We start from the raw sequence: 27,905 nt of genomic DNA, 5'->3' as shown, positions 1-27,905 counted from the left end.
TACATAATTTTCATAGAGTCCTGAAGAGGCCAAATGACCCCGTAAATCACAAAGAAAAAGCAAAGCCTTAAAATAAACATAGTCATCTCTTAATCACCTTGCGGCCTTTCAGATTTATTTGCCGCCCGTTCCTTGGATCCCGATCCAAAGGTTGGGTGGCACCGCGCTGCCTTGTCTGTCTAAACCATAATCTAATTCCAGTTTCAGTGCCAAACCCAGATTCTTAAATAATGACGACCTGCATTTTAATCCTCATTTTTTAGTATTATGAGTATATTTAGTCCTTGTATGAAACCCACAACACACACACACACACACACACTCAGTGGGATCTCCTATAAATCATCCTGACTCTCACATCAGCGTCTGTCCACGCTACCTGCAGGAGACTAAAGCGCTCCTATTCATTTTAATGATTTAATGATTTTCATTTTAAGGATCATTTTAGTGATTCTTTCAGTCACCTCAGAGTTTTATCTGAAAATCATTTGTCACTTTGTTGCTTCGATATATTTTTGGGTTACTCGGGTACAAATGAATGTCGCCTTCCTTCGTGAGCAACATTAATAAACAGATGAGAAACTGATTTATTTCCGTTCAAACTGAAACGAATGGATGATAATCACTGATTGGGCAGAATTTGTTTAAATTGTGCAAAGTAATGATTGCTTTTTATTCTTGTATCCCTGTAGTGCTAGACTTTAGCCCTTCAAACACCTGTATAATCATGTAAAATCATCTGAATGGAGACATAAGGCTCAGGTATGCTGAGGCTGAGTGTGTGTGTGTGTGTGTGTGTGTGTGTGTGTGTGACACCGCACATTTCACTTTTAGACACACCTCATTAGATTCTTCTTTCTAACCACTGTGTGTGTGTGTGTGTGTGTGTGTATTTGTTTATTGCAAACAAGTGAAAGATGCATGTAAAAGAAAAAAAAAAAGATGCATGCCACAAAATCCAAGTCTCTCTTTCTCTCACACACACATACGCAAGGACACACACACACACACACAGATATTCACACACAAACAAACACAGACAAAGCAGCCCAAGGCCTACCTCTGCCATCATACACGCGACTTGGCCTGTCTGTGTGACACGCACAGTTTGTTTGGTAGTTTTAATTTGACAGGGCTCTGAATAGAGCCTCTGAAACACACACTCACACACACACACACACTTTCTCAGGCCTACACACACACACACCTTTAATTTGACAGCGCTCTAACAAGAGCCTGCTGCTTGTCAAATGTTCTCCAGTGGCAGCAGGGATCCGCAGAGCCGAGGGGGTTCTGTTCAAGGACATCTGTGAAGAAACACACACACACACACACACACACACACACACGTGCACACACACTCCTCCACTAACACATACTCGCTTTGAATAGGCTGAGAGAGACAGCCTGCTGCACCACACGATGGGAGAGAGGCTGCACTCATGCTGAGGGGTTTCTACACTGCTGTTCCTCTCACTCTCCGTCTTCCTCTCCCTCTACGTCTCTCTATCTTTTTTTCCCCCTTTATCTAACATTCCATGGCTTTTTGCCTCTTTTGGTCTTAAGTAGAGGGCTGAGGGGCTGAGATAGACCAGGGGAGATTTTGATGATGGCTCCCTGTCTGGTCCAACAAGCCGATTCCCTTCTCAAACGCACAGACACAGATACACACACATCAATTTCTCAAGCAATTCTTCAACCCGAAACTCCAGGAGACCTTTTAAAGTTACTCAAAGGCGGATGGGACTTTGGTCCTGATCCTCTGGATTTCATCCTATTGAAGGTGTGTGTTTGTGTTATTCCTCTTTGTGTGAGCGTACTTGTGCGTGTGGGAGCTCCCATGCTGCCTCGGACTCGGCATCCGCAAGACACTTTGCTCATTAGAGGGAAGAGAAGGTGACTTGAGTGACTTCTCGTCGGCTCCCCGCTCAACTTGATCACAAGGCCGGTCCTGTGGAGTGAGAGAGAAAGGCAAGGTTTGGACACCGTGTGTGTGTCGCCTGGAAAACAGTGTGACACACCTGGGTATGTATGTGTGTGTGTTAGAAGACATAAGACTGGGAGACCTATAAAAGAGGGATACAGTAGTGGAAAAAAAAAGCAGACGTTCACTATATCTGTGAATCTATGTAACAAGTTAATGCAAATCCTGGCATTAAAAAAAAACAACAAATTTAGACAAAGACACATACATTTGCTCCAGTTATTGCAGACCAGCATGTAAAGGAAAATTCCAGGGGAAAAAAAAAAAACATTGTGATCATTGGCCATGAAATCACAGTATGTCAGACCTAAAATCAAAATGTCAAACATTATACAAAATCACTTCAAATCACCAGAGAAGGACGCACAGAGATTCGCCATTAGATCCTATCTGTTACTGTGTGTGCCTGTCAGATAAAATACTGCACTTCCCCAGCCAGTGATCTAGAAAGGAGGTTCACAGGATAGCATCCAAAATGTCAACATGTACATAAATACAAACATTTCTTTTCCATTAGGAGTGACATTAAGCCAAGTAAAAATTGTTGCCAAGAATAAACATGTTTCTGAAAAACCTTTTTTTTTTTTAGCTTTGCGTGATAACCAGCAATCCAAAGTGCAGAAGGGAAACGTTGGCATGTTTTAAGGTTTTGATTGTATTTTCTGATAAAACTGGCACTGATGTGACTCCACGCTGAAGATCCTGGCGGGTCTAGTGATAATGAAAAGCCACCCAGATTATTTGAATCCTGTAAATCACAGCTAAAAGTCAATGTGTAAAGCCAAGGTCTATGAAACTATCAGCGTGGAATAGAGAACATAGACGATATGTTACCGCATTGCCAAGTGCTACCACTTAATTCCATTAATCTTGGCGTCCCACCCCAACCCCCCCACCCTCTCGTCCCCCATCTCTCTCACTCCATCTCTGCGTTGGAGTGCTCAGCGTCCTCTAAAAGTATGGATCTTGACCGCAGCCATTTTCCGCGGAAGAGGGAAAGGCTAAAGAGAAAGCGCTGACCCCTCTTCGCCGCAATTTTCCCCTCATCAACTTGTGAGACTTCATTAACTTCCATGGGGTAATTTCTTCTTTCAGTGCGTTTCTGAGAGAGGGGGGGGGGGGGTGTTATGACGTTTCTCCTTCCCACCCATCCACTCCCTGCTATTCTCTTGCCTTCATCTCCCATCCTTAAAACTGAGGACTCATTCTTTCTTTACTTGGACATAATGCTCTGTTTTCATTCATGTAGCGTAGGAAAAAATACAAGAAAAGGGAAGGTAGGATTGTAAAGTAATTAAGTAATGTTGCTCTTCACCTTCATAGCCCCCATACTTGGAATATGATGTTGTTTCTAAATGCACAAAATAAATCACCAAAAGCTTTTTCTCTAATTCAATGCAGAGCAACATGACTTCTGTAGGTAACGTTTCACAGCCTTTATCCCTTTGGAGTCAGAGTAACATATCCACCGCTGAAACTGATCGTGGTTGGCTTGAGGCTCAGCTGAGGCCTCAGTGAGACGTTGCATGATGGGAACTGTGAGTCAATGCTGCCCTCTTCAGGAATATTATGGGTGAATTTTCACTTGGGTATTTGTATTTGTCCCATGGATAATGTCAGCTGTCAGTTGTATGTAATCAACAAAACTCTGTTAATTCATTCTGTTAAATGACTGTACATGTATGTTTTATGTACACTACTCACAAAAAGTTAGGGATATTCGGCTTTCAGGTGAAATTTCAGGATGAACCACCACCAATACATTTCCTGGTTCAGTTAGAATTGGTATTTAAACAGTCCTCCTCATCATGCTGTTCACATTCTGACATCATGAGACCAAGACGACACCTAACTATTGATCAGCAGCACCTCAAAACTGGAGGCTTCAAACAGGTCCTCAGACAGAAGTGTCCATTGAGCTTAGAGGGTCACAGAGTGTCATCAGCATGTTGCAACAGAGATACAGAGACTGGAAGAGTCACAGAAAGGAGAGGAGTGGACGTCCTTTGGCCACGTCCCAATTTTACGTTTACCCTCGTTTACCCTCCACTGTTGGTAGATTTTCTTTCAATAAATTGTTTAAGATGAAGAAATGACCATTGCATGCTTCTACTTAAATGTCCTACTTTCATGATATAATATCACTGTAGCATTCACTTTTTACATTTTCCATAAATTTCACCTGAAAGTCGAATATCCCTAACTTTTTGTGAACCCTGTATATGTCGGTAAGTTAAGTGAGATATGTGTGTGTGTGTTTGTGTACAGATATATATGTGTATATATACACTGCTCAAAAAAATTAAGGGAACACTTAATCATCACGGTATAACACCAAGGCAGTTTATCTTCAGGGATATCAATCTGTCCAGTTAGGAAACATAAGTGACTGTGAATCACTTTCACCTGTTTTGGTGCCAATGAAAGTAACAACAGGTGCACCGGAGAGGCAACTGCAAGACGACCCCCAAAAGGGAATGCTTTTGCAGTGGGGGCCACAGATAGTCGGTATCTGCTTATTATTCCTGACTGATTCTTCTCTAGTTTAGCGTTTTCCTGGTGTCCTTTTCACTACTGGCAGCATGAGGCGGTACCTGCAGCCCATCCAGGTTGCTCAGGTAGTCCATCTCCTCCAGGATGGCACATCCATACATGCCACCGCAAGAAGGTTTGCTGTGTCTCCCAGCACAGTCTCAAAAGCAGGAGGAGATACCAAGAGACGGACCGTTACATGAGGAGAGCTGGACAGGGCTGTAGAAGGGCATCAGCCCAGCAGCAGGACCCATAGACACAGACTCCATGAGGGTGGCATGAGGGCCTGGGGGCCTGACGTCCTCTAGTGGGACCTGCGCTCACAGCCCAGCACTGTGCAGCTCGATTGTCATTCGCCAGAGAACACCCAACAGTACTCTGACTGCTGTTACGTACCGGGATGAAATCCTCAGAGCCATTGTCAGACCTTACGCTGGTGCAGGGGGAGCGTGTAGCCAGTTCCTGGATGACGAAGGCATTGATGCCATTGACTGGCCCTCGTGTTCCTCAGACCTGAATCCAACTGAGAACCTCCGGGATGTTATGAATCGTGCATCTGATGTCACCAAGTAGCACCACAGACCGTCCAGGAGCTCACTGACTCCCTGATTAAGGTCTGGGAAGAAACCCCCCCCCCCCCCCCCCCCCCCCGCCCCCCCAGGACAACATCCCCCACCCCAGGCACGTGGGGGCCACGCACACTACTGAGTCACATTATGAGTTGCCGTGATGAAATTCACACAAGTTGGGTCAGCCTGTCATTTCCATCTTTTACTTTGATTTTCGGTGTGATTTTGAATGCAGCCCTCAGTCGGTTGGTTTCCACTGACCGTTGTTACGTCATTTTGTTCTCAATGAATTACACAATGTCCAGCAGGAAGGTGTTTTGAGCTAAAAAGCTCTAAAAACCCACTCTGCACTATCTGCTCAGAACCAAACAGCTGAGGCACAGTTACAGACTTCTGATGAATACAGCGCAGCTTGAAAAGAGCCATTTTTCTGAGAAGACAAAAGCCAGCAACAAACGAAGTGAATACTGGGAGACACAAACACTTAACTCCATAACTGCTGGAGGTATGAATGAAGTTCTCCATATCTACTTAAAAGGTGAGGATATGTCCATGTTGTGATCAAAACTTGTTCCTATTGTTCTCAAAAGGCCAAAAAAAAAAAATCTGTTTAACCTACTTGTCCTAAAATGATTTCTTCAATGATTTGTCTGAACTTAGTTGCTTCTCTTCCATTACTACTACAATGGAGTACAGTTAATTACATTAAATTATTACATTAAAATGCCCGTTATATAATAATTCAGTGATATAATATGACTAAAGGAAGATTTCGAAGAAGTACTGCTAATACATCTGCTCTTCTGCTTAAGTGGAACTTTCAGTGCAACATTAACTTGTGATGGATGATTTTTTGCCCTTAGCAAAGGACCTGACTACTTCCAGTATTGTCTATAAATGTGCTTCTATTTGTTTCAATCACAAAAGCACATTTCCAATCTAGCTCTGCAGTCTGACACGTGTTTTCCTTACTGTAAATCAGTAAACGAGAGAGCCAAATCAAACAGAGCAGCGTTTGTGCAGCACTTAGATCCAGAGTGCAGAGGCCTTCCTCTTCCTCTGTCACTGAAACAACGCAGCCTGTCTCATATACACTCCAGTAAGCGATGTTCATCTGTCTGTGCCGATACATAAACTTTCCTCTTTCTCCCTTTCCTCCAAGCAGCTCTACATGATACATGAAGTGCCAGGGCCAGGCCTGGCGCACAGACAAATGCCAACCATTCGCTCTTCCAAATGTCAAATCTGGCATGTCGCAGACATTCAATAACCATCCCTGCTGGAGCAATTCAGAGGCACGCTCTTCAAACACTCCCTGATGCCTCATGACGAGAGCAGGAGGGAAGCGGCTGGATCGGCTCTGCCTCCGGCTGTGAGATCACACAGACACCTCGTCCTCCCGTCTCTCCTCAGCGAGCCCTCTAGTGATGAAGTTTACAACGTGCACAAAGTCCTTCAGGCCAGCACCACAGGAACAAGGCAAGGAGCGCGACCGAAGCGAAGATGGAACAGGCCTCATGGCCAATAAGCAAAAGAGTTGCCATAAAGTCTCCAAAATAAAATAAAAATGCTTCACGCCCGTATTTTAACTGCACCCAGTCCACGGTTCAACATTCCAAATGAGGAATAACAGCAGGACTCGCTTTCACTTCACGTTCTAAACTAAAATATTACCGTGAACTGGTAGATCAGTCTCCCCACACACATGTTCAGCTCCACGCGGCAAATGATAGTCTGACCACACGGCTACATAATATGTTGGCAGAAATGGCCTTTCGGAAAAGATTTTACTCTTTCATCAGAATTAACAATGATTCACACAGACAAGAAAACAAATCTTGAATGTGTATTTAAACCAAATCGAAAATAAAAAAAACCTCAGCTAATTAATCGCATCACTGTTGTTCACTGGCCTGCTGCACCAAGCATCAGAACACCACCGCACTTTGGACTGAATTCCCCTTCGCCGTCTTTCATCCATGTATTTTAGAGATTCCCGGTGAAGAAATCCACTAGAAAGGTTTCATGCGTTTCATTCCTTTGAGTGTCGGATCCAAAGCATTTCGACATCATTTCAAAATAAAACTGCTGACATACTTTTTCATGAGCATTCTGATTTATTGAAGGCACATCAGTTAGAAAGAACACAATAGTTGTGCTGGACATATACATTCATTGTCAATCACCTTCTTCCTTGAACTAAACCAATTGTGTATCACAGATTAGGGCTGGTTATTCTACAATTACTGGACCGAAAGAAAAAGAAAAAAAAAAAGGCATTTACTATTTAAGGCGCCAATTTCGATAAGTGAAAAAAAGAAAGTGTAGAAATGTGATTAATCATTTTACATTTTGACAGTTGCCTTCCTTGTAAGCTTGTGATCTAATCTTAAGGTCAATTTGTGAGATTTATAAAAGCATGAATACATTGTAAATCTTATAAATAGGAGATAGATGATCATTTTCCAATATTCAGTCTCAGTTTTAGTATCACTACTACTAATCTACAATCACATTTCACAGCAATATTAAATACCATTTAAATTATGCTAAAGGGGTCATTTCTCCAGTGTTTAGTTTGTACTGTTGTTTTTACATGTGGTTTATAACTGTGGAAAAAACATTGGAGTAGGCAGGGTTAGACCTTTGTGCCACCCACTTTAGGGGAATGTGGATTACAGTGTTTGATAGGGATGGTTCTCCGGACGTGCCACATCTGTAAAACCTTCCCATTATGTGCACTGGGACGGATCGCCAAGATCTTGTACGAGTTCAGCTCAAATTCCAGCCATCTTCTTTTATTCGTCTTCCATTTCTAACCAATTTTTCAGACCACTGAGAAACAACTAAGTTGTCTGATTTTCTTCACCAGGCTGCTTAGCAAAATCTTGTGAGTTTCCCTCCACGTTTCATTGACTGTGAACCCTCTGTCTCTTCTTTATCTCAGTCCCTGCGGAGTCCTTCATGCAAGCAACCAAGAAATCGCAGCACTTGAGAGCGTACTGCTCAGGAAAATCCCGGAAATGACCAACATGCGGACTGGAAATAAAATCAAAACTGTCCACAGGGACCGCTTTCCGCTTCAGGGCCTCCACAAACACCTCGATGTCCCTGTGTCTGATCACTTGGTCGGCGCTGGAGTACAAGTAGAAATGAGGCCAGGCCGGCGGCCTCTCCTGCACCGCGTCGTAGTGGTTCTTATGGATGTACTTGGTCACGGGGTACAGCACGATTCGCAGGAGGAAAACAGTCACTGCGAAAAGGGCTAAGAGGACGTACCTTAAAACAGGACTTATTTTGGGCCCCAGGGTGGCCGTCAGAGCGCGCAGGGCCCCGCGAACGTTCCCACTACCTGGGGCGCTGTCCACCACGGCGCCGATCACACACAGGGAGCTGAACTGTTTGTCACTGTGCAACAACTCTACAATGTAACGGTACAGCATGAAGCCACCGTTGCTGAATATGTGAAAGAAAATGGGACTGTTCTCCACCTCATAGTCATACAGGATGTCCAGCAGCTTGTGGGCCGTGCTGCTCAGCTCCTTGTAGCCAAAAGACTCTGAGATGAAGACGGTCTTCAAGGGAGCTGTGTAGCGGATGGTGACACAACCCTGAAGGTGAAAGAAGAGCAGAAAGAAAGAAAAAAAAAAAGAAGAGACACATGAGTTGCTATGCTCTTTGTTTACAACCACGATGAAAAGCAGTAAGCAGGATGTCTTGTGAGAACATCTTATCTGGTCTGAACCTGCTCATTGTAGATGGAGCTGTATTTGGAGAGGTGTTTGTCTTTGCAGCCAGCCCAGCCCAACAGAATCACAACCGGCTCCTTTGTCCCCTGCCAGTGTCTCTCTGAAAACAAAACCAGACGGCGGAGCAGCGCGTTACCAGAGCTGTCACAGCAGGCTAGGCTACACGCAGCTAGCAGGCTAAGCTAACAGAGTGACATTTTCACGGCTCCCCGCTGAGATAACGTTAGCATCTCGCGCTAGGCTAACCGAGGCACGAGCACACGGCACAATGAAAATGATGCTCACCCGACGTCCCTGCATCTGGAAACACGATGTTGTAGTCTATTTCATCGTCCGCCATGTCTGTACGCGAGAGTATCAGCTGCTGTTCTCTGCCGTTAACGTCTGGCTCATTTGGCTGCTGTAGAAGGGCCGACAGAGAGTGTGTGGGGCAGGCAGCACATCACAGACAGGTCGGTGGTGGACTGTCAGTCACCACACACACACACACATACACACACAACGCCTCTTCCCTACCGGAGCATTTCTTCTTCTTTGTCTTGTTCAAGGGCGGATAGCATCCAGGTGCCGTCACAATACCGCCCCCCTCTGTATGACAATGGTACAGCATCCTATGTGGTGAACTTCTGCACTGCACTCCTCAGAACTGTAGACCGGGAGATAGAGACACTTCAAGTTACATGCACCATACTTACTCAAATTCCTGCTCCATAAAAATGTGATTATTAGATATAATAAATATTCTATTACCCGTGGAAATGGACGTAATCAAGTCTACTAAGATCAGATTGTGTAAATTGTATCCCCATATACAATAAAAACACATCAATTCTATAGTCCTGGGCTCACACATAAATTACAGACAGCACTAAGCAAAGTGGAGGGCATCTGAGTATCTGATCGCTTGAAAACTTCTGTTGGAAAACTGTTTGTTGGAGAACTTTACCAGAGGAAGAAGAAAACTTTGTTGTTCAAGTGTCCTGCAGCTGAAAATGGCTTTTCATGGAGTGAAGATGAGATGGTGGGAATGGAAGGTGGAGAATATGTTGTGTTGATTTGAGGGCATCTATTTCTCCAGTTTGTCCGTCAATGTTTTTTGGGAAAAAAGATGGCGAGGGGGCCATTTTTCGAAATAATGCCAATGAATCAGTTTTTCTTGTGCGCATGGAACCTTTAGGAGCTGACGTCAGAGCGGGCAGGTGTGTTATGATCCTGACTGAAGGAGACAGAGTGAACCTAAAGGGTCTGAGTGTTACTGGACCTACAGCCAGAGCTGAGCTGTGGTCAGTCGTCACTCTGAGAGCTTCGACTTGGCATGTTTCTATTCTCACCACTTCCATACTGTAGTGAAATGTGATTTGGTGTTTAAGTTTGGAGGCAGAAGAAGAGAGGAGCGTGGTTTGTCCTGCACTGACTGTGCCTGACTCATTTAGAGGTTCAGCACCTCTGAACTAAATTGTGGTCTTTCTATCTTTACTTAAGTAACTGATCTGAATAATTCTGCCACCACTGTTATTAAGTCTGATTATCAGGCTAATACCTCAGTTATTTACATACTTTATTGTAAACCAGGAAGTGATGGAGACTTTCACATCCTCTCAGAAACACATAGTTCACTCCAGCCTGACAAGGTGCAGCAGGCTCATGTTCTATTTTGAGCCTTTTTTAATACCTCTTTTCTCCCCCAGGTGGCTGCGCTCCTCTTTTCGCTCCTCCCTACACTCCAGCTTTGGCTTCTCCCCATGCCTTACCTCCTTCTGCTCCTCCTCAAGCCTATTTTCCGCCTAAAAATCATAGAATGTGAGTGTTATACCTTTCCCCCCCTCAGGTGGCTTCATTTGGCCTTTGGCTTTGAACGCTCCAATACTGAAAGGCCAAAAGCTCTTGCGTCTGGCAGGTCTCTAACACCCCAGGCAGCGTCTTGCACTGGGGCCTGTTTGTACAGTCTTTACTTTTACTCACAGAGGCTGGATTGACCTTTCTTTCAACCTGAGGGCCGGGCTTTGTGTCTGGCAGGTACCTTCCCCTTGTTCACGTGTTAAGGTGAATGCAGTCTTCCCTGTCACAGCACCAGTGACTCCTACTGGTTTGTCAGGGGTCTGCACAGTCGGGGGTGGAACTGGGGGTGCTTGAACCTCCCACGTGTTCTCTTTTGATGTTGAATTCCACGAAAGAAAAGAAAAAAGTCAGACATGTCAAATGATCCTGTGTTCTTAATTATTTCAAATAATTAAACATCACTTTGTGTTCATATGAAACACAATAACGCCTCCTCCGTCACACACACACACACACACACAATACAGCTAAAAGTCTATGCTTTCAATTTTAAACAAATTAACTGAAACTAACTGTTGTGTGAAGAACAGGATATTTCAGAGGAAACTGACTGCTCCTGTCCAGAGGGCAACCTCAGCAGGTTGCCTGCTCAACTGAGTGTGTAATAAATACTGTAGCTGTCAGCAGAATCCTCCCCTCTGCCAGTCTGTGCCTGTCCTGTAAAAACCCCAATGGCTTTTGCATTTGGCAACTATGAACCTGTTAAACACTAAACTAAGATGGTGGCCATCATTATACCTGCTTATCGTCAGTATGTTAGCATGCTGAGGTTAGCATTTAGTTCATGGCACAGCTGTGAGGACGCAGTCTCAGAGCCTCTGGTACGGGCTGTGGAGCCTTAGGTCTTGGTATATACAGCATCATGGTTACTGATGGTGTCTGGGTGGGAGTTACATCTCTGATTGTGGCTCTGTTAGAGCTCTATTCCTGATTTAATAACAATATACACTTATTTTTACTGTAACCTATACGGCCTTATTTGCAGTTAATACTGTACCTTGGACTGTCCATCCATACTGTGTGTGGTGTGCTGTGCATTTATCGTACTGGTCATATAAACTGAATCTAGTTCTGGGATTACATATAATGCTAAAAGATAAACGCAGAAGATGAAACGAGGGGAAAAAAAGAATCATTGTTAAAGAGCTTTGGTTTATTTTCGACAGGTAATTATAGAAATAGATGATACAAAATCTGAAATGTGGGGAAAATGCATATAAATCATCATCTCACTTTGGCTGCATCCAGAGAAACCTCAAAAATGCTTGCTAACTAAATTAAAATTGGGTACGTCTGCGTTATAATATATTGCTGGATTTACAGCCACATGTCACTAATTTAATTATTGTTTTTGCCAGTTTGATTAGTGAAAAATCCAGAGGCTAGTAAATAAATAAAAACAATATGGGAGCATAAAAAAACACACCAAACTAGATAGAAAAAATGTGGCATTTTACCTCCCTTGTTTGTGTACACTGTCACCGTTATCCACGACCCCCCCCCCACTCTTAAAAAGTCAACAGAAATCGACACAAACAGCCATACTGGTGGCTCTTTGAATATGTAATGGTCAATACACGCTAGAAACAAAGAGTCTACAGAGAGTCTCCAGCCATGCTAGTAAGCCCTGCGACAACGCTAACAGGATGGTGTTTAGCATTTTCACCTCACCTAGCATAGCACCTCGCCATCTTAGTTCAGCAAGAGAGCACGCTAACATTTGCTAATTAGCACTAAACTTAAAGTACAGCCGAGGCTGATGGGAGATGTCATTCGTTTTGCAGGGATTTGATCATAAAATAAAGTCTTGGACAAACGAACATTTTCTCTTTTAGTTACGGGATCACCGTCACGAGTCTCTCAGATTCATCCTGAGGAGGACGTGGGCATCTCTAACAAATGTCATGGCAATGTATCCAATGGTTGGCATGATATTTGACTAAAAAACAAAAATGTCAGCCTCATGATGGCGCTATAGGAAATATCAGGATATCACCAAAATCAACGGAGGCCATGAATGTCCAAAGAAAACTTTACAGCACTCCATCAAATAGTAGCTGAATTATTGCAGACCCGTCCAAAGTGGTGCACCGATGTTGCTAGCATGAGTAAAAAAAATAACTTGTCAACCTACGCACGTAGACACTACAGTAACCGCCCTGCTGTGTGTAAGCGTGCACACTACGTTCTCCCTCCCCACACCATCTCCATCTTCTGCACATGGGCCTTTGAGGATTTGGAGAAGGTGCTTTTCACCACGTTGAGAGGAGCTGCCTTGCCGCTGAGGTAGACCTTATTGCGACAGGCGGGAAGCCACGTCTGCTCCTCCTTCTGGTGCTCCGTCCCCTCTCCAGCTCCCACTCCTTCCTTCTTACCGAGGGAATACGAGTGGGCGAAGATGTATCCCGTCATGAAGGCATCAAAGCCCGCCCGGTGCGTTCCTGAATCAGCCTTCTTCTGAACGGCAGTCTTAGATGGACACTTGCTCGCATTTTCTCTCCCTCCGTCTTCTGTCCTGCCATCATTTGTGCTGGTTTTTGTGTCGTCACCAGTTGTAGCACACTCTCTGAAGCATGCATCGCCTTCACACACTCCGTTTCCCCCGCTGTCCATTTTCAGGTTCTCTCCTTCATTCTGTCGGGTGTCCATTAGAGGCCCACTTTCTGGACATGGCGCGGCCCCTTGCTGGTCATCTGGCGTTTCTTCCACCTCCATGTGGGGTATTTTGTTTTCAGGGGCGCCGTCATAAATGGAAGAGCACTCCGCTTCCTTGACTCCGCCTCTCTTCTTCTCTCTGTGTCTCTTCCTTTTTTTTCTCTTGTCCCCCGCACCTTTCTCGTCCTGGAGGATGATCAGGTCAGTGTCGTGGGATAATGGACACTGGGCGCCATTTGGACACCAGCCAAATGCCTGTCAAACAAATAGGGAGAGTACTTCATAAGAGTATTCACACAAATACATCTTATCCGTTTGGTTTGTCTGATCTAATAGAAACGGGCACAGGATGGAAAGAGGGAGTGGACCTTTTGTTTAGGTGAGCAGATTAATTATTTCAGTTGTTTAATTTCACTTTCACTTGAGATTGCACGGAAAAACTGAAACATTCCACTGGTTAAGACGGTTTAAACTCACCGAGAAGCGCTGGCAGATTTCAGTCTGTCCCTCAGGAGAGGCCACAGCTGGACACGCTCTGTAGTCCACATAGCTGGACATGTGGCCAGCATACTGACAGAACTCTACGTGAAAATTGGGGCCGGCCCTTCCAGAGGTCACGCTGCGACTGTTATCCAGCTTACTGGAAGGAAGAGGTAGTACGAGGGAACAGAGAGGAAAAGTAGAACTAAATTAAAAAAAATGCACTTAATGGCAGTGATACAAACACAATAATGCACTCTGAGGTGTCCTGAAGTACAACAATAATGGACACGGCAGAGGAACTACAAGTTTTAGACTTGGTTCAGTAGATCACCTCCGCTAGCAGGAATAGCCATTTTAGTGCTCTATTCAAAGCTGAAACCAGACTCCATCGACAAAAACAGTGATTTTACCTCATAAAACTGGGGAATTGCTGGTCCAGCACTTCCTCAATAAGTTAGTCGTTTGTGTTATCGCGTGTTACATAAATATTGTGTTGGAGCTTGCTAACCCTTAAAAACACCGAAGTCACACTGTAACACAAGCAAACTAATTGAGTGGGGCTGCAGGAGACAAGCAGATAAAACTACTGTTTTTGTCAGTGGAGTCTGGTAGCTCTGAAGAGAGCTATATAACGACTGTTCTGCTTAAACAAGAAGGATCTTACAGGCCTATCTATGTAGGGACCCTTTCTGTGATGTTGCCAGACACTTCGACAAACAATCTGAGACCGTCAGTGGCAAACACAAGCACTTAGTTTCCCTAAAGGATGACATTACAGCCATTGTAGCCTGTTCGCAACCTATTCACAGCTGCTGGCTGAGGTGATCTACTGCACAAACTGTACCTACCAGTCATCTCGAACACATAATATGAATATATATATATATCATACATAAACCAGTACTCACCATTTCTTATAGGCATACTCCAGATAGGAGGCAGTGAGCCGGAGCTCAAACTCAGTGATATATTTGGTGTCATAGATGCCAGCTGGAAACATCTCAGACAGGTCAGCTGTGAAGGTGGCCAAGCGATCGGGCAGATGAGCATAAAAGCTCTGATAGAGAAAGACAAAATCGATCGGATTTAAAACCAGTCATTAAATAGTGCAGTGTGTTGTGAGAGAGGAATGAGTTTCAAAAACCAACCTAGCTCTTGAATTGGTCACCACAGTGAAAACCCTGCGACTAAAATCCATTTCATCATAATCTGCAAATTGTTTTTGATTAAATGTTTCAGATACCCGAGACCTTGGTGATGCCATCAAATGTTTTCTAATCTGAACTTGTTTGTTAAGAGGTAGGCATGGAAAAAGGCAGACGATCGGATAAACCACCCGTCTGTCACCATCTAACACTTCAACCAATCAGATCGACAAACCAAACAACATAGTTAAAACTCCTGCTGGAGCCCGTTGGGAGAAGTGCTGCTCTTTGTTCTTCCTTATATGAGGCAATCGTCTCCAGTTCAGATAGAAGTGATGCTTTAGCGCAGACTCTAGCTCAGCTCTTTAGAAGCCGTCATTGTTGTTTTTGAATGAGCAGCTGCCTCTCGCTGTCGTCACACCTAAACCCCGTCTGTACCCTGAGGTTCAGACCACTGATCTTGCGAATCCAGCTGCCGTGCCAAATATATTCGGTTTACATTTATATAAAAATATAGCCGCGCAGCAAATACTCAAATTGGAAAAGCTGGAACCGGGAACCATGTTGCATTTTTGCTGAAAAATATACAATAAGTTAATTAACAAAAATAGATGTTGATTATTTTCCCGGTGGTCACCTGATAGTAATCAACTAATTGTTATAGCTCTAATAAAACGAACAGGTAAGACGGTGCAACAGGTGCAAAAAGATTTTACTGTTGGTTGAGAGCAAAAAATTCTACAACATTTCAGTTTTTAACTATTACGATACTAGTCAGTCAAACTATTTTTGCATTTTCTTTCTGTAAAGAAACACAGTGAACAGTAAAGGAATGAAACTGAACAGCTAACATAATAACCTGGTGGTACCTGGTAAAGGAAGGCCATGTCGATGAGGCCGTTGTGGAGCACCAGAGGTTTCCTGGCACGCAGCAGTTCGGTGAATAAGGCCCGGATGTGGACACCCCGGTCGTCTGATCCTCCCTGACAAAGAGGGAAGAGAGAGAAGACAGCTCGAATTCAAATAATAACATCTGAGGCAGCTCGATTATCCTCTGCAGTTTCCTGTCCTGGGTTACATTGCTACGTTCAGCTCTGTGGAGTCGTGTCTTGTCTTACATAATGTGTGCCGTATGCCATTTATTAGACGGCTACAGTCCTGTCATGGTGCTGCGTCCTGGCAAGCATGAAGCAGGGACATTTTAAAGCTAATTAATCTGCGTGATCTCTTATTAATAAACAATTCTCAGCAAACATTTCACATCATGAGGCATCAGATCACCTGTGACAAGCTGAGATGTGGCTTTCATCCATCCATTTAGTGCTGGTGACTTGGGTGCTAGTATGAAGTAGTAGTGATGGACAGAGGGGGTACGGACAGGCGCAACAGAGAACAGTGGGCTCAGGACACACAGCACAAAACAGTTAGTATCATTACCTTATCATTGCCCTTGCAGTAAGGGATTCCATGGGCGTACTGCTTGTTGAAGTCAAATCCATGTTGTACCAGGAAAGTGACTGACTGGGGCTCTATGATGTACTCCTCTGAACACAGCAGGGTGAGGTTATACACCTGGACCAGGTATGTGTCTGCATCCTGGGGAAGCAGAGGGGAGATAACAAAACGGTCCAATCTGATATTTACAAAGTGCCGCATTCTTTTACCACTGTATGCCATGCTCATCAGAAACATATCGCATATCATATACAGCATATGGCCAGCTGTGCCTTATGCAGCAGGAGAGGGCATCGTCTCATTGTACCTTGCTGTCCTGTTTCTTGTAACAAGCGAATCCCAGGGAGAGAATGGAGCGAGAGCGAGCTGCATGGCATATGGCTTTATATCTGTCCTCTATAGATCTGAAACGTGACAGAGAGGGTCGGGGAGAACTTACAGAAATGCAAACACTAAAGCACACGATAAACTGTGAGAGATGCCATGACTCTGAATTGAAAACCCACATATTTTGCACCCATGGCTTCTTGCACAGTGATGTTATTTCAGGTAAGATCAACACTGATGTTTTTACTCACTCGACCAGCAAGGACTTCCTGTTTCCAAGACCGCTCAGCTCCTAAAACAAGACAGGGTTCGGTGAAATCACTCACTAAGGGTGACACAGAAGGCAGCTGAAACAGGCAACACTTAGTAGAGACTGTAGGACAATGCAGTTTCAAGGATGCATGAGATGACACATGTTGAGCCTGGAAGAGGAGGTTAGATCTGCTAAATGAGGGTGTGTTATTCAAGTGTGTATGTAATTATATCACCACCACCATTAGTGAACAATAAGGGCTGTGATCAGACTGAGTAAAAACACAAACCAATGGGGCACTAACATACACGTGTGCAGTAAATACATTTAAGTCACGCGTACTTACCGTGTCCACTGCGATGAAGGAAGACGTCTTGATGGCCACTACCATGGCAGGCCAGAGCTCTTTAAAATTATCATTCTGGACGTCAATAACCGGGACTACCATTGAAGATGTCATGTTTGTCTCAACTTAATTGCGTAAAAAAAAAAATCAAACAGCTCTGATTCGCGCCTGAACCGTTGTCCACAGTTACCGACGGCTACGTGGAAAACTAGCTAGCTTTAGCTAACTACCCTGCAAAGGCTTTCATTGTCAGCTGCTCTACGCGGATCTCTTGCTTGTTATATTATCATCACACATTCGTGAATTGGTTTAACATTTGATAGTTTGCAGTTCTTCGGGTCGCCAGCCTTCACCGTAAACATTTCAACGTGCTCCTCGGGGTCCTGTGACAAAATCCTATAGGAGTTGGACTATAACCTGAGCGCAAATGAAAAGTGTTAGAAGCTATAAATGCTAGGCACAGTATATTCAAAATGAATCATTAGATTTCTCACAAGAAGTTATGTATATCATAATTCAATTTTCCCTCTTTGTTTGACATTTTGCTTTTCAATAAACATTTTAAGCAGGCGTTTACGATAGACACTTATAAACAATACGTCACTGTAATTAACTATCGAGGTGAAGTGCGCCATTTTGGCTCAAACAAAGTCAGAAACATTTTACCTCTGATAAAGTATTTTAAATTGTACCAATAAAATACGATGTAAAACTCCGCATTGTAGAACTTCGGTTTCCACGAGTTAGCATTTAACTCAATTTAAACTTTTTCTCGTTCTTACGCCGCGTCAGTAGCCAGTTAGCTAAAAGTAATGATTAAAATCTCCAGCTGAGCTTCACTGCCAGCCGAGCTATCTTGACGTCTGCTAAAATTAGCTTGCAGTTTGTTTTAACCTCCGCAATGGGTGGCTGCTCCGCTCCGAACTGCTCCAACTCCACCAGCATAGGTAAGCAGCTGTTCCGGTTCCCCAAAGACCCGGTCCGTAAGAAGAAATGGGTGGTGAACTGTCGACGGGACTTCGAACCGACTCCTCACTCCAGACTCTGCCAGGTAAGTGTCCACACAGACTGGCAGGCTTGTCTCTGTGCCACCTCTGGTGTCTCACTCAGAGAGCCAAAGTTACACTGGAAACAGCAGTGCATCAAATATTAACGTGACGAGTTATATTATTTATTCTTAAATTGCAAATTAATTTTTCTGGCTTCAATTGTTTGTCACTCTCTAACGTTACTCTGCTTCTGCCACGTCTGAATTGTGCACTTCCTGTTCGCAGGTTCTTGTTCCTGGTGTTGGGATGCATCATTAGCTGGATTATTACTGATGATGATTACTGTATGTGTATTCCTGTCTTGTCTCCCTTAGGACCACTTTGAGCAGAGCCAGTTTGAGGAGATAGCGAGGTCTCCTGCTGGGGGGAAGAAGCTGAAGCCCAATGCCATCCCCACTCTGTTCAGCCTCGGAGACCCTCCTTACCCTGCAGTCACCACCCCTTACATTTTACTGCCCCTGAAACCAGAACCAGGTGACTGCGTGTGCGACGAAGTTTCTTCTGGAGTATTTTCTGTCATACCAGATTTAGCTGCTGGTGATATCTGTAGACCGATCATGGGAACTGAGGTCCAGTTATTTCTTGGATGTAGTTCCCGTAACCTGAAAACATCCCCAGTCCAGAGGTAGCTCTTTCCAGTCGGCCAGACTCTGTTAAAGTAGACCCAGCAGTACTGATTGTTCTAGACTGGTCATACACAAGCTGTAGAGCTGCAGCAACATGCATAAAGCGTCAAGTCAAAGCCAAGCAACTCTGGTTGTTATGGGTGCATCAATATTCAACGTATTGTATGTTGTATTCAGCTGACTTCCACATTTGTCTCTTTGAGAGAGTATCAGAGTGACAAAAACTAAAAATTGACATTAATCCATGAAAAACTGAATTATTTTGAGAGAAATCCATTCCAGACATCCTTTTCCTGAGCACCTGACCTGCTCGGCATCAAATGTCACTCTGAATTACCCAGTGGCTGAGGAGGGAGACCCAGATGATTCCTCACACTACTGTTGTTCCATGACTGCTGGATGTGCGGCTGTGTGTCTGTTTACTTTGGTGTTTTTTTTGTTCCATAGTGGCCAAAAAAAATCAATCAGTCAATCTATCAAAGCAGCTATATTTGGCAATTGTTTGATTTTGGATGCTAATCAGAAAAAAAATGTGCATCTATAATATCTTGCTCTGTGTTGCATTACATCACATTATGACAGCCTTTATAAATCAGAGCCATATTGTACGTACAGGACAGGTAAGGCATATTTGAGCAAATGATACTGTATATTACAGATGCACTAATTTGTAATATTTACAATGACAAAGCATATAATGCCTGTAAGTTAAGGTTCATGGAACTGCATCAGACTTCAGCCAGGAAATGTGATACAATTTTTTTTTTTTCTGCAGTGGAGAAGGAGCTGAACTTCGGGGACCATGGCTATGCCAGGCGCACCCCTCTGCCCGGCCTGGAGGAAGAGGATGCAGAGAGGTCTGCCGAGGACCAGCAGCCCTGCACTCAGTGTCAGCTCCTCAGGAAACAGCTGGACCAGGAGATGCAGCACACTGCGAGGCTACAGAAGGAGGTAGGAGGGCTGCTGGCGTCTCTTTCACCAAAATGTGCAGATTGGGTCAGATGCTGTGAGATGTTGGGGAATCAAAACCGTCTCTTGCTCTGTCTCTCTCAGGCAGAGGAGATGAAGAAACGCCTGTATCGGCTCGACCGCATCGAGAAGGGTCTCCAGAACTTTCTGTTTGAGGACCAGATTCGTGCCCTGTCCCTCACCAAACGCTCCCGGCGTGCCGTCTGGTCTCCAGAGACCATCCTCAAGGCCCGGAAGATCCGCTGCGCAGTTGGCACCAAAGGCTACGAGTATTTGAGAGAGCTGGGGTACCCTCTGCCCTCCTACAGGACTCTGTGTAACCGCCTGGAGACCAAGATCATGGTGACGACTGACATGAGCTGCGAGGAGCTGGCAGAGCTGGGCCTGGGGCTCGTGGCCACCTGTGACAGTCCTACAGAGGGTGTCGGGGACAATGACGAGGAGGAACTGATTGGTGTTTTGTCTTGATTGTGGCAGTTTGTATCATTTACTGACACTAACTAAGGGAAGAATGTGCAGAATCTGCCGTGTAAAAGAAGTGACAGAAGATGGACACGTCGTGCTTCTTATCTTCGGCTATGAAAGGCTTGCTTGTGATCTGCACCACTAAGACACGGCTTGGTTCGACTGATGCTGGGGATTGCAGATAGATGCTGAGCTACAGTACATGCCGCCACATGTTAGGAGATGTAGTCTCTGACAAAGAGGACTACCATTGGGTGCTGAATTTGCTGCTTTTGTTTATTGTCCTACGTCCCAACGCTGATTAAACAAGTATTTCTCTGATGCGTTTACATGCACAATAAAACCCTGGTAGTGTTCAAGGTACACAAGCGTGCTGCGAGCAGATAAGCTCATATCCTGAGTTAGGCAGCTTGAGTATTCTGATATTATGAGGGCAGCTGTGGCATATACATAAATATCCTACACTAAATCTGTTTGCTGTGCATCATCCAAGCTTTATTTTTTTTTTAGTAAATCCACCCAAGCAGTGACACACAACTGTGATAAAAGTGAGTGTTTGAGGAGATGTTTGCATGTAAATATAATCAGCAGGGTTTGGTCTGAAATCAGACTGTTTTGAATGAACCTCTATTATGAATCATTCTGATCTTATCAACAACATTTGGGCTGATTTCCATAATTCACGAAGCTTCTTTTGATCATATCTACAAAACTGGGAAACTGTTTTTCCAAGTCTTTTATCAGTAACAACCTATAGAATCGATCAGGGAGCACAGCCTCAGAGCTGTGAGTCGGCCTCAAGGAAATAAAAGCAAACCCTCCATTGTTGAATATTACCGGTGGTGTAATTCTACACTAGGTGGATTTAAACACGATTCATTTTGTTGGATATCAGACTCTTCATTCTGGCTTGAAGTGTTCAGCTTTGCAGTGCAGTTGTAGTCACCACAAAGAAATGTCACAGCAAGTCACATGGCATCCGATATCCAAAACACTGGCACTGTGAGAAAATAAAGCGACTGTAAGGAATTACCTGGCTTTTTTTTCAGTGTGTGTGAATGCGAGAGAAAGAACGAGGTACGTTTCACTTCATCTAAAGGCACAGTGCGTGTTTTTTCTGCTCACAGGAATAAATCCACTGCCCGTCACCATCACTACGCTGGTTACAATTAGAACTTCAGAGGTGGGGGGGAAAAAAAACCCTAACCACAAGTGTTCTTGAATACAGCTGTAGTAAATAAATACTCATCCTGTCAGGTGGTGTGTGTGGCCAAACTATCTTTGCCCTGCATAACACAAAGAATGACATTTCCAGGCTGGACTTTGAGCAGGTCACTCACATGAAAGATCAGATATTTGTTTTGCAGTCGGCCTGTTACCTGAGATGAACTGTTGTATGAAGACATCGTTGAAAGATTAATAATTACAAATGTTACATACACGTCTGACCAGTGCATATAAGTTCTGTATATTCACAGCACATGTGCACAGTATCTGTTTCTTAGACGGACAGCACAGCTCTCTGCAGCAGGTCAGTCACTTTGACCTTCTCCTGCTGATTGCCATTGATTCTGGCCCCTTGCCTCTTACAAAAGTGCTACCGTGGTTTTGTTTGTCACATGGTGGCATTCACCCCCACACAGTCCAAAGCCTGACTCGTGCGTAGTAAAGTAAATATTGCTCACTAATTAAATCAATATCACATACAAGACGTTCTTTTGACTGCAAACAAGACTCAAGAGTTTACAGTCATGCTAATGGGGGCGGCGGCGGGAATGTGATTAGTCTTGCAGGTATGTCTCAAAAGCAGAGGGAGTCATGAATCTGAGCTGTTAATCCATCAGATTAGATGTTGAGATGTTTCACTGGATAAGTGAAAACTTTGCCCTGGTGGTGGTACTAGTTCAAAAATCAAGAGTCATTAGGCTGCATCCCCTGAGGAACATTAATATCTGGACCAATTTTCCAGATAGTTGCTGTGATATTTCAGTCTGGACCAAACTGTTGAGCCTGTTAGTTAGGAAAAGGCATCCAGCCAAAGCCTAAATCGACGATCGATAAGTGTGTGTACACATGGTGGAGACACTGCAGCTCTACAACAGCCTTTGTTTAAGGGATCTATTAGGTTGAAGCTGTGCTGATTGCTTTATAAAAGTGATATCACACATTCACGTATAGACAAGTATAAACTATTAAAGAGCCAGGATGAACTAAAGAGTGGCTCAAATGAAGAATCCAGCTGACAGCCCACTAGGTTGAGTATACACATCAGTATAAGTGAAGTGGACAAGTGACAAACTTTAGAACACTCCAAAATATCTGTAAGGATGCATAAAAGTCTTGATGTTAAAGTGGTACTGCACATTTAAACATGTTTTATGAGCTGTAAACTGTAAAATGTGGTGATTGCCGTTAATGCTGACAATTACCAAACACCAAATTTCTAAAAGTCTCATGGGTTGAAAATGGCTTCAAGGCTTCATGTACTGTTTAAAAATACTGACACAGTCGACTGGTTTGGGACCTAAAAAAGAATGTTGATGCCCTCTAATCACATCGGACGTCGCTGAGCCTTTCTCACACATCCACCCTGCTACCCCTATAACAAGAAGTTTGAAAAATATAACTATAACTATCAAGCAATATGCAAACTTAAATGGAATGCAGCCATCATTTATGCTATTACATTATAACTTAATATGACCTATAAAGTTCTGTTAAAGTCCTATGACACCAAAGGGTTTAACGTATTTTGTCTGCAATAAACATATTCATTTCATGATCACTATCTGAATTTGATGTGTTTAAGATAACGCTGGAACATGTCAGTGTAAAGATATTGGTTCTCTCTCTCCCCCCCCTCCCCTCTCTCTCTCTCTGTCTGTCTGTCTGTTTGGTTTGGGGGAAGTGCTTAGTCAACCCCACAGGCTTTAAAAACAACAGGGGTTTACTGTCTGTTTATGTGAGTCACAGGACAGAGAGTGGACAGAGGTAAGGGCTTCTCTTCTCTCCTCACATTTGTTTTTAATCTTAAATAAATCCTAGACTTTTATTTTGAAAAATAAATTATGGAACATGTTAATCTATTGCTTTTCAAAATAGTAGTTTCAAAATAATGGATTTAAATGTCATTTATGCACTTCAATATAACCTGAATTCAGTAGGCAGGTAGCCACTGCTCCTTCATGCTGGGAAATCTGCAGATGTGAGGTTGTTTTCAATCAAGTTTGTTTTTAATTAATAAGTAAAAAATTAAGTGGTTTTAAGTCATCTATGCAAACGTACCCTTTTGGTAGACAGGACTGTTTCTGGATACCACTGAGGCTGTAAATAACCTTTTGTCTTCCTGCCTGCCAGCCTGTCTTTCCATTTGTCCCCGACATTCCTCTGTCTGTTGGCTGCTTCCCCCATAATAAACTCCTTTTGTAGATTATCTCCACATGTGATGAGAGAGACAATGAGTGTTTACTCTTTTAATTATTTGAGGATCAGACTGACTGGCTGTTTGGTTGAGGGCAGGGGAAACCTGCCAAAGACTGAATCTGCTTTTAGCCCAGACTGTGCACGTGCTGCCATGCACTGTCCTCCACAGGCTGCATTCATGCCATCATGATTGCAATTATACAGATTAGATACAGACCTAATAGAGATGAGAGTTTTTGTTAAGATCTAAGGTCAGTGATGACTCAACTTCACCTGACTGCATTACTTTTCTTTCTTTTTTTACGTCTCTGAATTTGTTTCATGTTAAAGGGGCCTACGTGTAGCACCCGTGTGACAACATACAGAGTGCCCTTTGGACGAAGTAACCTGGATTAACGCACGTCTTTCTCATCAGGTAGATTCAGTCCTGCCAGCCGCAGAGGGACAATGCGTTGTCTCTTGTCGCTGTGGCTGTACATGGCCCTGCCAGGTCTGCTGTGGGCCTCGCACGTCAGTCTGGTAGTGGAGGGGGACAATGACGCCTCCAGGATCTGCAAACCCGCCCCCCACTGGGCCATAAAGGGACACGCACCCATGCAAGGGCTGCTGGGAAATGTGGTTGTGGTGGCGCTCCTGAAGGCCAGCTGACAGTTCTGTCTCACTCAGGCCTCCAAGTAAGAAAACTGACCTCATGGAACAATGCAGGAGTTTAATGGGCTGATGTTACGTTCATGTTATGTTTCCTTATTCAGAGCAACATTTTGACAAGTCACAGTAGGTGAGAAAGATGAGTGATGGCTGTCTCACTGTCACGCTGTCACGGCTCACCACATGTGTTTTTCCAACTATAACAAGTCAAAATGGCTGCTGTCCACTAAAACAATCCACGTGAAGGCTTTTCTGAGGTTGGTAGTGGAGGTGACTGAAGTTCATACTAGCAATTATTCACCAGTTTCCAATAATGACAAGATTCCTCAGAAAAAAAAGGCTAAAGGATATGGAAGTGTCAAAAAAGCAAAAGAAAAAGAATGAAAAGATGGAGCTGTTTGGAAGATGTTCTGCTATCAAAAATACAAACATTAAGGCACTTTTTATTATGGCCAAATTGAAAAGCTTTTATCTTCATGGTCATTTCATTGTCAGAGTCTAAGACATTAACCTTGTGGCACACAAATAATGAAGTGGCTGCAGCGCACACACTGTTGTGCAGCTCTCTGCTTGGCATAGAGAAGACAATACAGCCTGCCAAGGACAACATTAAAAGAAAATCCTACTTTTCTGTCTTATCTGCACATTATATTCTATTATTTTGTTCATGTATATTCATTCCTTACCTACTTTCCTGATATTTGTGGCAGGCGCCTGAATGCAGCATTGTTAGTGAAATGCCTCTTGTGTGAAATATTGTGCTGCAGCACATTCAGTGCACAAGTAATGTATTTTGCACAGGGAGTTATAATGCGTGTCAACAAGTCATCAGTTTGTGGCTCATTATTTCTTTATGCTGCTTTGCCTCGACTGCAACAATCAAATGTGCGACATGCCAGTCTTGTTTTTTTTTTTTGCTGACACGCTTTCATTTCTTTGTTAGTACACAGCTGAAGTAAAGAATATGATTCCGTCTGATATCCTTCCATAATCCAGAATAAGCACATGTTGTACCTTGTATGCATATTAAAAGGTTGAGTGTGGAAATGTGACTGCACAACCTCATATTTCACATTAAAAAACAGGTACAAAGTATCATAAACAGACAAATCAACTGCAAGAAAAACAGCTCATGCAACATAGTTGGGAAAAAAATGCAAATCAGTTGAGAGTTGGTTTCCAGCTTCCTCTGTTTCTCTCTCTCTCTCTCTCTGTAGCATCAGAGGCCTGCGTGACAAGCTGAGCCGCAGCAACCTCACAGAGGTGTCTTTTATGATAGTGAATGAGCGAGAGGCTCTTTCCAGAGCCATGTTCTGGGAGCTGAAGAGAAAGGCGCCCCCTGGCGTACCTGTGTACCAGCAGTCTCCCCTCCAAGATGACGTGTGGGAGGCTCTGGATGGAGACAAAGATGACTTCCTGGTCTATGACAGGTAAGGCAAGTCACTTCTTCAGCACGTGTGGAACCAATTTAGATTTAGATTATTTCTTATGGCACATTAGTCCTAAATCACATCCGGTAGGAGATGCAAAATGTATTTTATTTTGAAAGGGCACCATGGTAGAGATAGAAACCATATCATTTTTATTCATCAATATTGTGACTCTAAGGAAGGAAGGAACCAACAACACTGCAGTGATTCACATCTACATTTTTACATTTTCTCTCTCTTTCTTCTTTTTCTCCAGGTGTGGTCTGCTCACCTTCCATATAGTGCTGCCTTACAGTTTCCTGCATTACCCCTACGTAGAGGCCGCAATCAGAGCCACTTATCATAAAAACATCTGCAACTGCTCTGTGAGTAATCACAAAACACCACCTAACCGGTTGTAAATAGTGACATGCATTCCTTCACAAGTGATTTTCAGTGTTCAGACCCTTTTCCCAGCAGACATCTTGACGTGTTAAAGCAGGAAAAGCTCTGGGGAAATTAATAATAATAAGAAGAAAGAGCCAGTTCCAGGGATCTGGCATTATGAATGCTCACTGACTGACATGCCTCACTGGGACACTCTAAGGCTTTCCTGGCTCTGACAGATCCAGGGGTGTGTTCCCATATCCATACTTCCATACTATTTAGTGTACCAGAAAAAGATTTGGTGCATCTCGGTACATGTATGTCAAATGCAGTGTGCCAAAAATACCAGGATGTCCCAGTACATCCGGTTGCATTTAGCAGTATGGAATCCACTGTGCTGACAGACCCACCCTCTGCGCAGTGGAGGACATGTCCCGGAGAGAGCACAGACAGATGACGTGAAATGACTTATGCAGTTATATGAGTAATATGAGCGGGTGCCGCAGTTAATCCGGTCATATGAATGAACATTCTGGTTCATAGCAGATGGGTGAAATACCTGCAGCAATCCCACCACAGCAGAAACAAGGGCGCCTCCCTCTAGATGCTATTTAAACATGAGCCACAGCAGCATAACCTCAGTGATTCAATGGTACGATGATTATCTGCGTTCTCCTGCACATCCAGAAGGTCACACAATCACAGTCCAGGCTGATAAAGTGAAACGGTTTGGAGTAAAGCTGCTGTCGTCATGATAAATCCTGAGGTCTAAAACATTTCAGTCCAGGACCTAAAAGTTCAGTTCTGTTTCCCCTCAGAGTTTCCTCTGTCCCGTCAAGTCCATGTGTAGTCCCATGTAGTCCATGCACGTAGTAATGTCATTTGCTGCACTGACATTACTACGTGCATGGACTACACAATCATTTTGATTATAATTAATTATAAGCAGCCCCTCTAATCTCCAAAATAAGTAATTAAAGAAAACACTCATACAGCAATACAACACACAATGACTCTTGCAAAATTGGAATACTGATGAAAAAATGTCTCTAAGGCAACCATTTTTCCATTAATAGACAGGCGTGTGAGCAAAAGACTCAAAGTTCAAGGTTCAATGTTATGATGCATTAGAGGGTCTCAGTTGTCTGAGTACTGCATTCCTACTTTGTGAGTACGTACTACAGTAAAAAGAAAGGTTATATGATTTGGAACACAGAAAAAATGTCAGCTGTGAAAAGGATCTGTTGCTTACCTGTCCGAAAAAAGAATACATAGAAATAAAATGCCACATCGTCTTTGAGTTAAAGTTTCACTAATCACTCGTTTTATATTAATGATGGATCAAATGTGTAACGTGAAACGGTCCCACAACGTGACAAACCTTGCACACATTTAGCTCCCGACTCACCTCATCTTTAGAGTTTTCCAGCCTCTTTTAGCGCATTGTTTTGGTTTTCCAGCCCACAAACTCCCATCGACCGTACAATCGCAGAAATATATAATATCTTCATTAACGTTTTATCCTTCCCAGGCTAATTACGTGCCAGTGCAGGTTAATTCAACTACAATACCCACAATTCAACGGCACACTA

General features: G+C 43.6%; 4 protein-coding genes across 4 annotated transcripts; 2 read left to right on the top strand and 2 right to left on the bottom strand.

Moving 5' to 3' along the window:
• Positions 1-7,201: 7,201 nt before the first annotated feature.
• tmem53 (transmembrane protein 53) lies at positions 7,202-9,322 on the bottom strand. Its single transcript, XM_070845306.1, has 3 exons — positions 9,120-9,322; positions 8,831-8,934; positions 7,202-8,696 (listed from the first exon to the last, which is right to left on the bottom strand). Exons 1-3 carry the CDS (start codon positions 9,172-9,174, stop codon positions 7,995-7,997), a joined length of 861 nt encoding a protein of 286 aa, XP_070701407.1. The 5' UTR covers positions 9,175-9,322; the 3' UTR covers positions 7,202-7,994.
• Positions 9,323-12,754: 3,432 nt separating this feature from the next.
• Positions 12,755-17,881, bottom strand: toe1 (target of EGR1, exonuclease). The gene is made up of 8 exons (XM_070845635.1): positions 17,338-17,881; positions 16,990-17,030; positions 16,719-16,815; positions 16,394-16,552; positions 15,826-15,939; positions 14,720-14,868; positions 13,806-13,968; positions 12,755-13,583 (listed from the first exon to the last, which is right to left on the bottom strand). The coding sequence occupies exons 1-8, from the start codon at positions 17,449-17,451 to the stop codon at positions 12,855-12,857; spliced, it is 1,566 nt and encodes a 521-aa protein (XP_070701736.1). The 5' UTR covers positions 17,452-17,881; the 3' UTR covers positions 12,755-12,854.
• Positions 17,882-17,973: 92 nt separating this feature from the next.
• On the top strand, positions 17,974-21,459 carry LOC139214722 (THAP domain-containing protein 1 B). Its single transcript, XM_070845636.1, has 4 exons — positions 17,974-18,388; positions 18,701-18,860; positions 19,788-19,963; positions 20,066-21,459. Exons 1-4 carry the CDS (start codon positions 18,239-18,241, stop codon positions 20,447-20,449), a joined length of 870 nt encoding a protein of 289 aa, XP_070701737.1. The 5' UTR covers positions 17,974-18,238; the 3' UTR covers positions 20,450-21,459.
• A 2,857-nt stretch (positions 21,460-24,316) lies between these two features.
• Positions 24,317-26,348, top strand: selenop2 (selenoprotein P2). Its single transcript, XM_070844930.1, has 3 exons — positions 24,317-24,543; positions 25,735-25,947; positions 26,204-26,348. The coding sequence occupies exons 1-3, from the start codon at positions 24,317-24,319 to the stop codon at positions 26,346-26,348; spliced, it is 585 nt and encodes a 194-aa protein (XP_070701031.1).
• Positions 26,349-27,905: the final 1,557 nt, after the last annotated feature.

The sequence above is a fragment of the Pempheris klunzingeri genome, chromosome 15 (assembly GCF_042242105.1).
Source record: "Pempheris klunzingeri isolate RE-2024b chromosome 15, fPemKlu1.hap1, whole genome shotgun sequence".
NCBI lineage: Eukaryota > Metazoa > Chordata > Actinopteri > Acropomatiformes > Pempheridae > Pempheris > Pempheris klunzingeri.
The sequence above is the reverse complement of the archived record's forward strand: the minus strand, read 5'-3'. Positions and strand labels throughout refer to the sequence as shown.